Source organism: Leptopilina heterotoma, unplaced genomic scaffold (genome assembly GCF_015476425.1).
Source record: "Leptopilina heterotoma isolate Lh14 unplaced genomic scaffold, ASM1547642v1 Lhet_40, whole genome shotgun sequence".
NCBI lineage: Eukaryota > Metazoa > Arthropoda > Insecta > Hymenoptera > Figitidae > Leptopilina > Leptopilina heterotoma.
In genome coordinates, this window is record NW_025111064.1 from 274,284 (window position 1) to 289,447 (window position 15,164).

General features: G+C 27.3%; 1 protein-coding gene across 1 annotated transcript; it reads left to right on the top strand.

The window, feature by feature from the left end:
• Positions 1-10,199: 10,199 nt before the first annotated feature.
• Positions 10,200-14,541, top strand: LOC122506262. Its single transcript, XM_043618354.1, has 3 exons — positions 10,200-13,914; positions 13,999-14,198; positions 14,461-14,541. The coding sequence occupies exons 1-3, from the start codon at positions 10,200-10,202 to the stop codon at positions 14,539-14,541; spliced, it is 3,996 nt and encodes a 1,331-aa protein (XP_043474289.1).
• Positions 14,542-15,164: the final 623 nt, after the last annotated feature.

The window sequence follows — 15,164 nt, forward strand, 5'->3', positions numbered from 1 at the left end:
TATTTATTTTCAATTAAATTCACGTTGTTTAACAAAATTTAAGAAAAATTGAAATATGGGTTCCGTACTCCCCCATGGGTCAAGAATTGTTAGAGCTAGTTTGGCACGGAAAAATCCTGCTAATGCGACTGGAAATTATAAAAAAATGTTTAATTGTTCTTTTTAGGTTGATATACACAATGGTGCGTAATTATATGTGACCTGGACAGTGAAAAGGGACCTTACGTGCGAAAACAAGTTTTCGAGAAAACAGCAGTTAAAGTTTAACTTAGAAAAACCCTTGTAACTTTTTTAAATATTAATATTTTTTAATCAATTTAGGCTTATTTTCTTCACCGTGAATCACAGTATCTAAATAAATAACATACAAGTAATGAAATTTTTTTTTTACTAATTGTTTATATAAATTAATAACAAACTCCCCAAACATAGAAAAAATAATCTAAGTTTTCTAACTTGCAACAATAAGTATAAATAAGTGACACATGTTTGTAAGGGTTTTTTTCGCTGATTACGAATATGATAACAAATTTGAATTTTAACTGTTGACAGTTGTCAAAGAAACTGTCAACTTTTCTAAATAATAAAAAGATTATCGTCTTCGTTATTTTAATTTGTATAATAAAAAAAATCAGTTTTTTCGTATTTTTACTCTTGTTTTTTTTAACTTTAAAATTTTTTTCTAAAACTTCTAATCAACTTATGATTTTTTGGTTTTTACCATCTTAAAGAGCATTTCAAACCCTATCCGAATCAACAAAAAAGTAAAAAAATGATTTTTTGACACGTAAGGTCCCTTTTCATAGACCAGGTCACATATACGGAAAAATGAAGCTTATTGACCAATAAATTGGTGGTCGTCTGAAGAAAATTGGTTAACTTTCAGGTTCTAGTTCAGACGAATTTTTATTCAATATTAAAATTTAGAAAATGTTCAGATCATATTGTTATTACTTTCAGATATCAATATTAAATAGTCTAAATCCAATAAAATAGAGAAAACGAAAATTTACTGATTTTTTATAACATGATCCGAAAAGGTCTTACCTAACTATTCTTGCCCCATCCACCCCTACTTTTATTCAACATACAATTCAAAAAATATTTTATACAGTTCAAATTGTAGAAAATTAAATTAAAACCTTGACCATCGTGGGGTTTATACACCCGTCTTAAGCCTACAATCTTGGCTATACAAGTGTTTTTACAACCGTAGAACATTTGTTACAAACATTTCTTAAATTTTACTTAATACTAAATTTTTGCGCCTACAGAGCGACTTAAAAATTAGGAGTACTCGCATTTGCCTGGATCACCCGTCTAATGGGTTTTCTCGCCAGTGGAGAGGGAAACTGTAGAAAACCTCTCCAGAGTACAACCGGTTTATCGACAGTCGAGTTCTAATGGTGTGTACCGGACAATAATCGACGGTGCAAATCATTATACCTCGACGTCAAACCTCCCGCTCAGATTGTCTCACGTGCCGCAAAAATACCAAGCCAAAAGGGCGCGAACCAAGGGTATTTACCCTTGGTCCTTAAAACGACCGCCAAGCGAGGCATCTATCCGACTGAGCTAATCTGTCGGTATATTAAACTATTATTATCAATATTAATAATAAAAATGGAAAACATTGTTTGATTCAATTAAATATTTTATTTGTCTATTATCTATTACTTAGTTATTTTTACCAAATTTGCATTACTTAGGTCAAATAAATGTAATAATTCAAATTAATAAATATTTCTTTAAATCAATTATTATGAAAATTGTTTTATTCAGTAATTCATGTTCTTTTAATTCAAATATTTATTTGAATCAAGAAAATAATTTTTCCAAAGAACTACAGATTTGTTTGTATCAAATATTCATAATAAGTCATTATTTTATTTGAGACTAATATTACATTAATTGGGTAAAATAATTAATTATTATTTATCCCAAATGCTTCTAAGGACTCACATGCTTGGAAATATTAACATTAACCCTTAAACCGCACCCTGGGTGTGCGACACCCATATTCTAGCTTTTTACTCTAATATCTCATTTAAATTCGTAAAAATTGAACATGTGTTGATATTGGACAGTACATTTTGTACTTAACTTCATGTTTCGTGATTGATATTAGTCTGTCAAGTGTCTTTGTGTATTTGATAACTTTATGAAGTTGACGGCGAAAAATTTCTGCTTGTCTGACACCTAGTTTTTGGTTTAAGGTGATTTCAGTAGTTTAAAAAAGCCCTTTTTTAATTATTAATATTAAATAAATCATTATGAAACCTATTTTCCTTCAAAATAGATGTACTGAGCAATATAAGATAATTTTTCAAAAAGATAATATCCTATTCCAGCTTAAAGAACACACTTAAAAGTCCCCGGGTGTCGCACACCCAGTGTGCGATTTAAAGATTTTTTCGTAAGTGCACTGAGAAAAAAGAGGGCGCGTTGCAGCACATTTTCGATTCATGTTGCGCGACTCAACCTGATTTCAGATTCGTGATCAGCGACCCTGAAAATCCTCAAGTATTCAGTTTCAAGCCAATCTGATCAATTTTTTATTTCGTTGTCCGCCATATTGGATACGCTATTTTGAATTTTGGAAAACTAATGTTAGATTCGTAATCAGCGACCCTTAAAACCCCTGAGTAACAAGTTTCAAGCAAATTCAACGAATTTTAAAAAAATTTCCACCATCTTGGATGCGCCATTTTGAATGTCGAAAAACTGATGTCAGATTTGTAATTAGCGATCCCAGAAACCTTAGGGTACCAAGTTTCATAAAAATGCATTAAAAATTTTTTCAAGGGGTTAAATACGTCAAATTCCAATATCATCCAATATATTTCTCCTTAATCCATTTTAAATACTTCAAATTCCATCCAACATCCAATCAATTGAAATTTCAATTCTATCCAATATTTCTTTTCTTATCTATTAAATAAAAAAATCAAATGTTATTCAAAACAGGAAAAAAGTAAATGTCAATTTCTCTATCCTTTAAATTCAAAATAAATAAAACTATATAAAATGGTAATATAATATTTAGAAAAATATAACTATACCACTCAAGAAACACTTTGATTAACTCTCTACAAATTGTAGAGAAATTATATAAAAAACAGAAAATATCTAATGTTATCAAAAATAAAAAAAACTATATCAAATAGTAATGTGATATATTCAAAAAATAAATATACCACTCACGAAGCACTATCGTTATCTTTCTACACTACACTGAAAGAATTTTTGGGAGGCTGCAGGCTTTACATTAGTGCCGCTAGAGCTCGCTGCCTCAAGCTCGCAGTTAACCTCAAAAAGGCGAGAATCTACTCCCGAAAGGTAAGCAGCAACTCCTCAGGGGCAGCAGCTCACCTTTCGGGAGTAGATGCTCGCTGTTTTGAGGTGAGCTGCGAGCCCTGAGCAAGGGGCACTAATTTCGGACATTAAAAGTCAGCAGCCTCCCCAAAAATTCTTTCAGTGTACATAAAAGGAGAGATGTCCCAGTTAGTCCCGTGAGGGGAAGTAGCCTTCCCCCACCATACGGCACACCAAGTTGAAACTAAGTCCCGAGCAACCCTCACAGCGGAGATCGCTCGGACCCTTAAACCCTCATTAAGTAAAACTGTTAATGACTTTTTCTATAAAATATAATTTTTTTAAATAGTAACATTTTTTATTTTCCATTTACATATTTAAATTCCTTACTTTCTCACGATTCTATACATACGTTGTTTACCAAAAAAAGTTGAAATTAAAAAAATTAATTATTTTTTCCAGATACATAGAATAAAGTTAACTCTACCAAAAACCATATACCTATTATTAAATAAATTTTTACTGTTTCACATAGGTTTTATCTAAATCAGTTTAATGCTATTTGACCCAATATTTTCAGTATTTGAAGCAAATACCATTTAACTTAATCTTTAAATTTTAACATTTTTTTGGTAAACAACATATGTATAAAATCGTGAAAAAGTAAGGAATTTAAATATGTTAATTTAAAAGTTAAAAATGTTACTATATAAAAATTTATATTTTTCATTATTAATAGAAAAGTCATTAGCAGTTTTCCTTAATGAGGGTTTAAGGGTCCGAGCGACCCCCGCTATGAAGGTTGCTCGGGACTCAATTCCAAGTAGCCCTCGCAGCGGGGGGCCTTATACGGTGTAAACAATTTTATTCATTTTGATGACGTTTCGATACATTGAGTATCCTCTTCAGGTCAAATAATTGAAAATAAAAAACAAACAGTCGTTCAGTCATTTCATCGAAAAAAAAAATAATAATAATAATAAATTAATGGAAACCCTCTTTATGAGGTGTTTCTGTTTTCTTTTGTTTTTTCGATGAAATGACGGAACGACTGTTTGTTTTTTATTTTCAATTATTTGACCTGAAGAGGATACTCAATGTATCGAAACGTCGACAAAATAAATAAAATTGTTTAAACCGCATAAGGCCTCGTAAAATTTATTACAACAAAATAAATGAAAACGGATGTAAAATTTATCAAGGAATATAAATTCTTACTCCATCATAATACGTACAAATCCAATGACCTCTCTTTTTGATTCTCTTTCCAAAATTTTTCCAATTTCATAAATATGATTATCACTTAACATTTTTTTTATTATTAAGTATTTCTCTATATTTTCTAGCACTTAAATTAACATGGCCTTCTATTCTCGACATTTTTTAATCAATATTTTCTTCTTAATCTAATTTTAATTCCAATTTGTGGGTTTTGATAATAATAATTACGTTTTTCCAATTTATATTTTCTACATCACAATTTCATCAATTCTTACAAAATCATTGTCTCCTATATCAATAATACAAACCAACCAATATTTAACTCATAAAACAATATTCAAGATTTCAACTAATAAAGTGTATTTAACTCCATTTCAAATAAGCCACATTCTAATTTTATCCAATATTTAATTATTTAACCAACATATCAATATTTAACCAATCAAATCATATTTAACCCATAAAACAATGCTTTTGAATTCAACAACGAATATTCTATTTAATTCATTTTCAATATGTCAAATTCCAATTTTATTCAATATACATATCCAATAAGCCCTAAATTCAATTTTATCCAATATATATTCTGTTTAATATATTTCAAATTCGTCAAATTCCAAATGCATCCAATTTACATATCCAATAAGCCTAAATTCATTATTATCCAATATATTCTATTTAATTTATTTCAAATTCGTCAAATTCCAATTTTATCCAATATATTCTCTTTATTCTATTTTAAATACGTCAAATTCCAATTTTATTCAATATATTTCTCTTTAATCCATTTTAAATGCATCAAATTCCAATTTCATCCAATATATATATATATTTTTCTTTAATCCATTTTAAATTTTAAATACTTTAAATTCCAATTTCATCCAATATCCAAATTTTAATTTTATCCAATATTTCTTTTCTTATCTTTTATTTCATCCAATATCCAAATTTCAATTTTATCCAATATTTCTTTTCTTATCTTTTATTTCATTCAATATCCAAATTTCAATTTTATCCAATATTTCTTTTCTTATCTTTTATTTCATTCAATATCCAAATTTCAATTTTATCCAATATTTCTTTTCTTATCTTTTATTTCATCCAATATCCAAATTTCAATTTTATCCAATATTTCTTTTCTTATCTTTTATTTCATCCAATATCCAAATTTCAATTTTATCCAATATTTCTTTTTTATCTTTTATTTCATCCAATATCCAAATTTCAATTTTATCTAATATTTCTTTTCTTATCTTTTAATTAAAAAAAATCAAATGTTATTTAAAACAGAAAAAATATCAAATTTTATTCAAAACAGAAAAAAATGTCAATTTCTTTATCCTTTAAATTCAAAATTAAAAAAACTATATCAAATGATAATATAATATTTAAAAAAATATAACTATACCTCTCACGAAACACTTTAATTAACTCTCTACAAATTGTAGAGAAATTATACAAAAAAAAGAAAAGAAAATATCTAATGCTATCCAAAATAAAAAAAAGTATATCAAATAATAATGTGATATATTCAAAAAATGAATATACCACTCACGAAGCACGATTTTAACTCTCTACACTACATACAAGGAGAGATGTCCAAGTTAGTCCCGTGAGGGAAAGAAGCTTTCTCCCACCATACGGCACACCAAGTCAAAACTGAGTCCTGAGCAACCCTCACAGCGGGGATCGCTCGGACCCTTAAACCCTCATTAAGGAAAACTGTTAATGACTTTTTCTATAAAAATACAAATTTTTTAAAAAGTAACATTTTTTATTTTTCATTAACATATTTAAATTCCTTACTTTCTTACGATTCTATACATATGTTGTTTACCAAAAAATGTTAAAATTAAAAAAATTTATTATTTTTCCAGATACATAGGATGATGTTAACTCTACCAAAAACCATACCTATTATTAAATAAATATTTAACTTAATCTTTAAATTTTAACATTTTTTTGGTAAACAACATATGTATAAAGTCGTGAGAAAGAAACTGTATATTATTTACACTGTTTTGCGTTACAAGTGCCAATTATTATTGTTGTTAAAGTGACTGAAATTGTTAACAACTATTTATTCTCCATGAAATAAGTTCTCAAGAGAAGGAGATCGGAGTTGGAGGATATATTTTTTCAATTATATTAAGGTAAGTTAGCATATTAATATCCATTTTTTTAATATTATAAAAAAGTAAATTTTTTTAAACAAATAAAATTTGTCAGTAACATGTGATTCTTAAATATTAAAAGTTATTTTATAATGTTGTCAATCAATATTAAGATATATAACTTTATGTGTGTTTTAAAAAAAACTTTCATGTAATTTATAGCTTGAAAATCTGATGCAACCTAAGAATTTATTTTAACAAAAAAAACTATTATATATTATTTTTTATGGAATGTCTATTTGGCCCGTCAGCGGGTCAAATAAGTTACTTTTATTATTTGGCCCGTCACCCCACTTCCATGGATTTCAAGACGGGACAAATAAAAAAGTAGTTTATTTGGCCCGTCAGATAACAAATTAGCTGTAATTAATAACAATAGATTATTATTATTACTATTTCTACAAATAGATTAATTTAATCACCATAAGTATTTTTTACATCAATTTAAAAGGTAATGTATATTTTAACCTCAAAGTAAAGATGCAATTATAAACATAATTATTTATAGTAAAATAATATTTAATTCTTTCGTAAAGTTGTTTTCAAATACTAGATATTTAAACCAATCAAGTTTCAGAGAATTTGATTATTTACCAAAATATTAATTTTTTTGTGAAAAATTCGTTTATGTTTATAAAAATAATTCAATCGTTTCAAAGAATTTTATTAAAATTTCTAAGAAGAATTTTCTTATTACATTACCTGTCAAATTCATGTAAAAAATAGTACCTGGTGATTAAATTAATCTATTTGTAGAAATAGTAATAATAATAATCTATTGTTATTAATTACAGCTAATTTGTTATCTGACGGGCCAAATAAACTACTTTTTTATTTGGCCCGTCTTGAAATCCATGGAAGTGGGGTGACGGGCCAAATAGACACTCCGTATTTTTTTTATGTAAAAAAATGTGTATTAGTCATTAAATAATTTGTATTATTCATTAAAAAAATTTCTAATTTTTTAAACTATTTTTTTTATTTAATTTAATTTCACAAGTTTTGAGGTTATGAGGGTTTGTTTAGAAAGTTATTATATATTTGTAAATTAAACAATATATAGTATATCCAACAGAATTCATACGTCTACAAGAATAATTAATTCGCATTTAAATTAATATTATTAATTGTATTTAATAGTATTTTTTTTTAAAAATATTAATTTTTTTCAAGAAATAAAAGACAATTAAAATGTTTATAACATTTATGGCATATTTTCTTCAAAAAAATTATTCTCTGCAACGTTACATGACAAAATCATAAAATTGCCATAATCAATTCTATATAATTTTTCTTTACAAAAAATGATTCCATTTCAATGTTACATATATGACTTATTTTTCGCAAGAAAAATTGAATAGTCAATTTCGAAAAGGACTCAACTCGGTTTTTTGAAATTTTATTATTACAGGAGATACAAAAAAATGTTTATTTTAAACAGCTTTAATTAAAAAAATCCATCTTTTTTTTCGTACTACATAACTAGATGCTATTTTCTATATTACAAAATGAGAAAAGAATTGTCCTTAATAACAGTAACTTGGAAAAAATTGATATTATAGTTGTCAGAGTTGATCTCTTTTCGAAATTCATGAAAAAAATTTAATCGTTTCTCTTAATTGAAAAATATATTAATTAAATGTTTTACTATCAAGAAACAATTTATTTACTTTTTTATTTAATTTCAAAAAAATGTTATAAGTTCTTTTTAAACTCAAAAAACAATTTAATATATTTAGGTTAGATAACAAACAATCTTAAGTTAAAAGTCAAAGGAAAACACACTTTAATACATTTTTCTCTGATGAAAGTACCTCAGATGAAATTTTCCTTTTGAGAAAACGTCAATGAATATGTAATGATGCAAAAAATACAAAAAAAGGAATTTTTATAAAAATCCGAGTTGAGCCCTTTTCGAAATTAACATTCAATTATTCTCTGCAACGTCACAGTTGAGATAAAAATATTATTATAATTATTATCATAATATTAATATATTTTACTTCTTTATTATAAAAAAACAAATAACAATTATTTTGTATATCTTGTATATTAAATCATAATTTTTTTTGTTGAAACGAAAACAAAGTTATTTTTTATAACTTAAGATAATTCTAATGATGACCTAAATAATATTATATGTGGAATGTGAAAAAAAATGTTTATTTTTATAATAAAAGTTAAAAAAAAGTATTATATCATAAAATAAGTTAATTATTGTAACAATTTGTTCATTTATTTTCCTTTAAAATCAAATAATAAATTTAAATTTTTTTAATGAAAAAAATCGAGAAATAATTAGGATAATAAATAATTGTAATAAAGACAAAGTAATTATTACATGATCCTTTAAATATTAAACGACCTAATGCTCCCTTGTGTTAATTCATGCATGAAAGCGATAAAAATCTTCCATATTTTGATTTGAATTTTCAAGTGCTCTTTGTAATGTTCTTAATATGTTTTAAGAAAGAGAGAAAAAAGGAATAACCATATATACATATAACTAATTAATGCATATTTCTTAAAATAATTTTATAAAAATTAAAATTAAATTTATTGTTGAAAACTTTTATATTAAATATTCATAATTTTTATTTTCAGCTGCAGAAAATCAGCTGCAGGAAATCAACTGCAGGAATTCACTGCAGGATGTTTAAATCAAAAGAACTTTAAGAAGACCTACAAGTTATTTATTTATTAATAATTAAAAATTTCTTTTTTTAAAGTTAATGTTATTATTTTTTTAAAATCAGAATTAAATTAAAATTGTAATAATTATTTTTATTGTTATTTTCGTTAAATAAATAAAAAGAAAATCATACAGTTTTACGAAATTATCTTTTTTTCCTCAAAAAAAATAAAAAAAATTATATTAAAATATATATTTAATTTTATACTTGTATTATATGTATACTGAAAAAACTTAGAGTAATAAATAGGACTAGACAAGCAAAGAAAATGAGACCATAAGACCAATTAGACCATTAGACCATTAGAACATTGGACCATTTGAACATTAGAATAAAAGTGAAAGAAGCAAATTTAAAAAGACATTTTTTAGACAACATTAGAAAGTAAGATTAATAAAGATAATTAACTAAGATTAAACTAAAAAATGGAAAAAAACTTAATAAATAAAAAAAACAATGAAAAAGAAAGAAAAGTTTAAGGATATTACTGTTAATAAGGTAAAATGTGTTTACAATTTGGAAAAACCGTTGACATTAAATTCAAAAAATAATTTGACTCTTACACAAGACACTTGCAGATATAATGAACCTTCAACAAGTAGAAATATTATAAATGAAAGTAACGAACAAAAGCAGAAATTACCAGTAAAAAAAAAACAAATGTAAATATGTTCACGAACTGCAAACAGAATTAACATTAAATATAAATAACAAAATATTTAATTCATGTTCACAACACGATCTGAATTCAACAAGCAGAACTGTGTGTAGAGAAACAAATTTACAACAACAAAGTATGACCAATGGAAAATTTAGTTTTAATCCCAAAAAAGATACAAATGATATACATTTTGAAAGGAGTAATATACTTAATGAGAGTAGTAACGTAATTTTGCTACGAGAATCGTCATCAAAGACGAATAACAATGTTTCTAATTTGACTTCTTTACGAGGTAATAGAAAGAGAAAGAGTTTGTTAAATGAAAAAAGTAGTTCTAAAAGGATTAAACTTGTTCATGATCTGCAACAAGAATTGACTTTAAATAATATTAATAACACTGCAGAAGTTAATTTAAATACTGCTTTGAATAACTTAAGTAACATTCCTGAACATTATCTTGGAACTATGAATGTATTATGTATTCATTGTAAAGCGAAACACTTTAAAGCAGAGAAAGTAAATAATAAAGGAAATTCTTTTAATGATTGCTGTAGCCATGGTAAAGTATTCCTACAGCCTTTGCCAGAACCACCAACAATTATAAAAGAATTATTTGAAGGTATTCATCCTTTGTCGAATCACTTTTACAATGAAATACGTAAATATAACAATACGTTTTCATTTGCTTCATTTAATGCTAATTTAGTACAATTTAATAATAGACGGCCTGGACCATTTTGCTTTAAAATTCAGGGACAAATATATTATCAAATAAATACCTCTTTATATCCGGATGATGGCGAATTGCCAAGTTTTGGACAACTTTTTATAATTGATACTAATGAAGCAACAGATTTCAGAATGAATATGAATTCTACATTAAACAAAGAAATATTAAGTGCTATTCACAATGTGATGATTGAAGGCAATGCTTTTGCAAATGCATATCAAATGATGAAAGACGAATTAGATTCAATGACAACAGAGAACAATGGTACAGAACCTGAACTGCAATTGCTATTTACATTAAAGAAAGGACAAGATAAAAGACGATTCAATTTTCAAAGAGTTAATGAAGTTGCGGCAATTTTCTCTACTACTGCAGACGGAGAAATTCCAGAATCTTACGTTACAATTCGTAACAAAAATACAAAGCATTTACAATATGTAAGCTCAATGGATCCTAATGTTGAACCATGGACTTATCCTTTATTTTATCCATATGGAACTAAGGGTTGGTCTGAGGATAAAAAAATGATTGGTAGTAATCGAAGAGTAACTAGAAATGCTTATATAAAATACCGAATGGCTATTCGAGATGAACCAAACTATATTTTAAAGGGACGACGATTGTTTCAACAGTGGGCCGTTGATAATTACGTTAAAGTGGAAAAGGATAAAATGAATTATTTAAGAAGTAATCAGAAACAATTAAGAGCTGATACATATGAAAGTCTCTTACAACACTTAGAAAAAACAGCAGAAAATACTAGCAGTCGCGTTGGAAAAGTAGTTGTTCTTCCTTCCACTTATCCAGGATCACCACGAAATATGCTACAGAATTATCAAGATGCAATGTGCATAGTAAGGAAATTTGGTAAACCTGATTTGTTTATTACAATGACTTGTAATCCAAAGTGGAAAGAAATTACTGAAAATTTGTTAGATGGACAAACGGCTTCAGATAGACCTGATTTGGTGGCTCGCGTTTTTGAATTAAAGAAAGAAGAACTTATTAACATAATTGCAAAAGAAAAATTATTTGGAGAAGTACAAGCATACGTCTATGTTGTTGAGTATCAAAAACGTGGATTACCACACGTTCATCTGTTAGTTAATTTAAAATCAAATTCAAAAATAACAACACCCGAAATTGTGGATAAGTTTATTTCAGCCGAAATACCAGATCCCATGGAAAATCCAAGATTACATAAAATTATTGATGCTAATATGATTCATGGTCCTTGTGGAGACTGGTGTTTAGATAAAAATGGTAAATGTTCAAAGAATTATCCAAAACCATTTAATGATGAAACGAATATGGATGAAGACGGTTATCCACATTACAGACGACGAAATAATGAAACCTACAACCGGCGTGATGGTTTTCAATATGATAATCAACGTGTTGTACCTCATAACAAAGAACTTTTATTGCGTTTAAATTGCCACATTAACGTTGAAGTTGTAACCAGTATTAAAGCGGTAAAATATCTTTTTAAATACATTTATAAAGGACATGATGCTGCGGCTGTTGTGATTCAAGAAGCACAAAACAATGACAACGAAGAAACAGGCGTTCTTGAACATGATGAAATTAAAAGTTATATTGAAACTCGCTACGTTAGTCCACCCGAAGCATGTGGCCGTATTTTGAGCAATAATTTGCAAGGCAAAAGTCATTCAATTTATCGTTTGCCTGTTCATTTACCAAATCAACAAACAGTAATAGTAGATAATGTGGATGATCAAAATTCGGTTAGATCTGCATTAAATAGACCTTCAGAACTTACAGAATATTTTGCTTTAAATGAAAGTGATCCAACAGCTAGAAATTATACTTATTCGGAAATGCCGTTACATTACGTATTTCAAAAAGGAAAGAAATCATCTAATGCCTTCACATGGCATAAGCGAAAACAACATTTCAACACTTTAGGACGTATGTATTCTATAAGTCCATCCCAAATTGAATTATTTCATTTGAGATTACTGTTAATAACAGTAAAAGGGGCTACAAGTTTTGAAAATTTAAGAACTGTTGATGGTGTTACACATGATTCTTTTGTTTCTACGTGCTTAGCCTTAGGACTAATAGAAGATGACGATGAATGGAAAAATGCTATGCATGAAGCAGAGGTTTGGATGATGCCTAGACAATTAAGGCAATTATTTGTACGAATTTTAATACACTGTCAACCTCTACGTCCTGAAGAATTGTGGGAAGAGTTTAAAAGTGCTTTATCTGAAGACTATTCAAGAACAATGTCAGAAAGTCTTGCCCAGAAGAAAGCATATATTCATATCAATACATTACTAAATGCTGGAAATTCAAATTTAACATATTTTCCATCAATGTTACAAATAACAGAAACTGAAGTTGACATTGAAAATCAAATAATATATGAACAACATGAGACAATTGGCACAGAACAATATCAGAAACTAAATGAAAAGCAAAAAGAAATTGTTGACATTATTTTAGAAACAGTTGATAATGAACAAACAATTGATAACAGCAAAAAACAATGCTTTTTTATTAATGGAGTTGGAGGATCTGGAAAAACATTTGTTTATACAACCTTGATTCACCTTTTACAAAGTAAGAAAAAGAAAGTTTGTACAATGGCGTTTACTGGCATCGCAGCAACATTACTTCCTCAGGGTAAAACTGTTCATAGAACTTTTAAATTGCCAATTGCTATTTACGGTGATTCATCTTTGACTATTAAAGCACAATCCAAAGAAGCAGAATATTTAAAAAGCATAGACGTATTCTTTTGGGATGAAGCTCCAATGGCTCCAAGGCATGCTTTGCAATTAGTTGATCGCAATTTAAGAGACATAATGAACAATGATAAACCATTTGGAGGTAAAACAATGATACTTGGTGGAGATTTTAGACAACTTCTTCCAGTTAAACAAAACGCTACTCGCAGTGAATTAATAAATCTCTGCATTAAATTTAGTAGTGTATGGTCTGCTTTCTTTCAATTTTCTCTAACAGAAAATATGCGCGCTTTACCACATGAGAAAGAGTTTTCAGCATTTTTACTACAAGTTGGAAACGGAACAGCCAACATGAATGAAACTGATATACAAATACCAGAAAATTGTATAGCTCCTCCAGGTACAAATATTGCAGAAGATATTTATAAAGATGTAATTAAAAATAAAGAATTTGAAAAATTAACATCAATGGCAATATTATCAGCTCGAAATGTTGACGTTGATGATATTAACAAATCAGTTGTTGAATTATTAGATGTATCAACAGAAAAAATTTATACCAGTGTTAATACTGTTAAAAACTGTGATAACAGTGAAATTGGTGAAGCTCTCTTACCCGAATACTTGGAGACCTTAAATCCTCCAAATTTACCGCCACTTGAGTTACGATTAAGAATTAATACTGTTGTTATGTTGATAAGAAACCTTTCCATAAATGAAGGGTTGTGCAATGGAACACGACTACAGATTTTAGAATTAAAAAATCATTTATTAAAATGTAAAATTTTAACTGGAGATAAATGTGGCCAAATAGTGTTCATTAATCGAATCACATTATACAGTGATGAGCGATACCCGTTTCAATTTGGACGCAGACAGTTTCCAATCAAAATCGCGTTTGCAATGACTATAAACAAATCACAAGGACAAACTTTTACCAAAATAGGAATCGATCTTAGACGAGACGTCTTTAATCACGGACAGTTTTATGTTGCATTCTCGCGTGTTCGATCTTGGGATTCATTGAGAGTCTATTTAGGAGATCAAAGAGAAACTAACGTAGTCAAAAATATTGTATACAAAGAAATTTTTGATTAATTATTAGAGACACTCCTATTATTTAAATAAGATAAGAAAAAATGCAAATAGAATAGACATTTAAGATATCAAAAAATGCTATAAATTAAAATAAAATTTTAAAATTTTATTTTAAATTGAAAATTAACATTATATTATTTAGATAATATAATTATTTAAACTTAATATGCATAGTTGACTGGTGTCTAAGAAACAAGAACAAAGGAAAATTAAATTATAAATGAAATTACAGTTTTAAATAATGATTGAAAAGTAATAATGGAAAATTAATCGGACTCTCGGAAGCAAATAAGACGGCCGCTTGCGGCCGTCGATGCGCTAGTGAAGAAAAAGAAGAAGAAGAAGAGAAAAAGGAAGAAAAGAAAATTAAAATTAATAGTGAACCTAATGTGGTTATAATACAATAATTAATATAAATTTTAATTTATATTCATTCATTCATTTATTTCATTTTTAATTTATATTCATTTAAAAATAAATATTCATTATTAAAATTAATAAATCGTATTTTATTTTGCAATACAAAAAAATTGTATTTAACTTTTTTTAAAA

Excerpts from the sequence above, each read along its gene's own strand:
- LOC122506262 (XM_043618354.1), top strand. The coding sequence starts at position 10,200 with ATGACCAATGGAAAATTTAGTTTTAATCCCAAAAAAGATACAAATGAT. Across the intron at positions 13,915-13,998 it reads AAATTGTATAGCTCCTCCAG|CTCGAAATGTTGACGTTGAT; the intron begins GTACAAATATTG and ends CAATATTATCAG. Across the intron at positions 14,199-14,460 it reads TACGATTAAGAATTAATACT|GAATCGATCTTAGACGAGAC; the intron begins GTTGTTATGTTG and ends TTACCAAAATAG.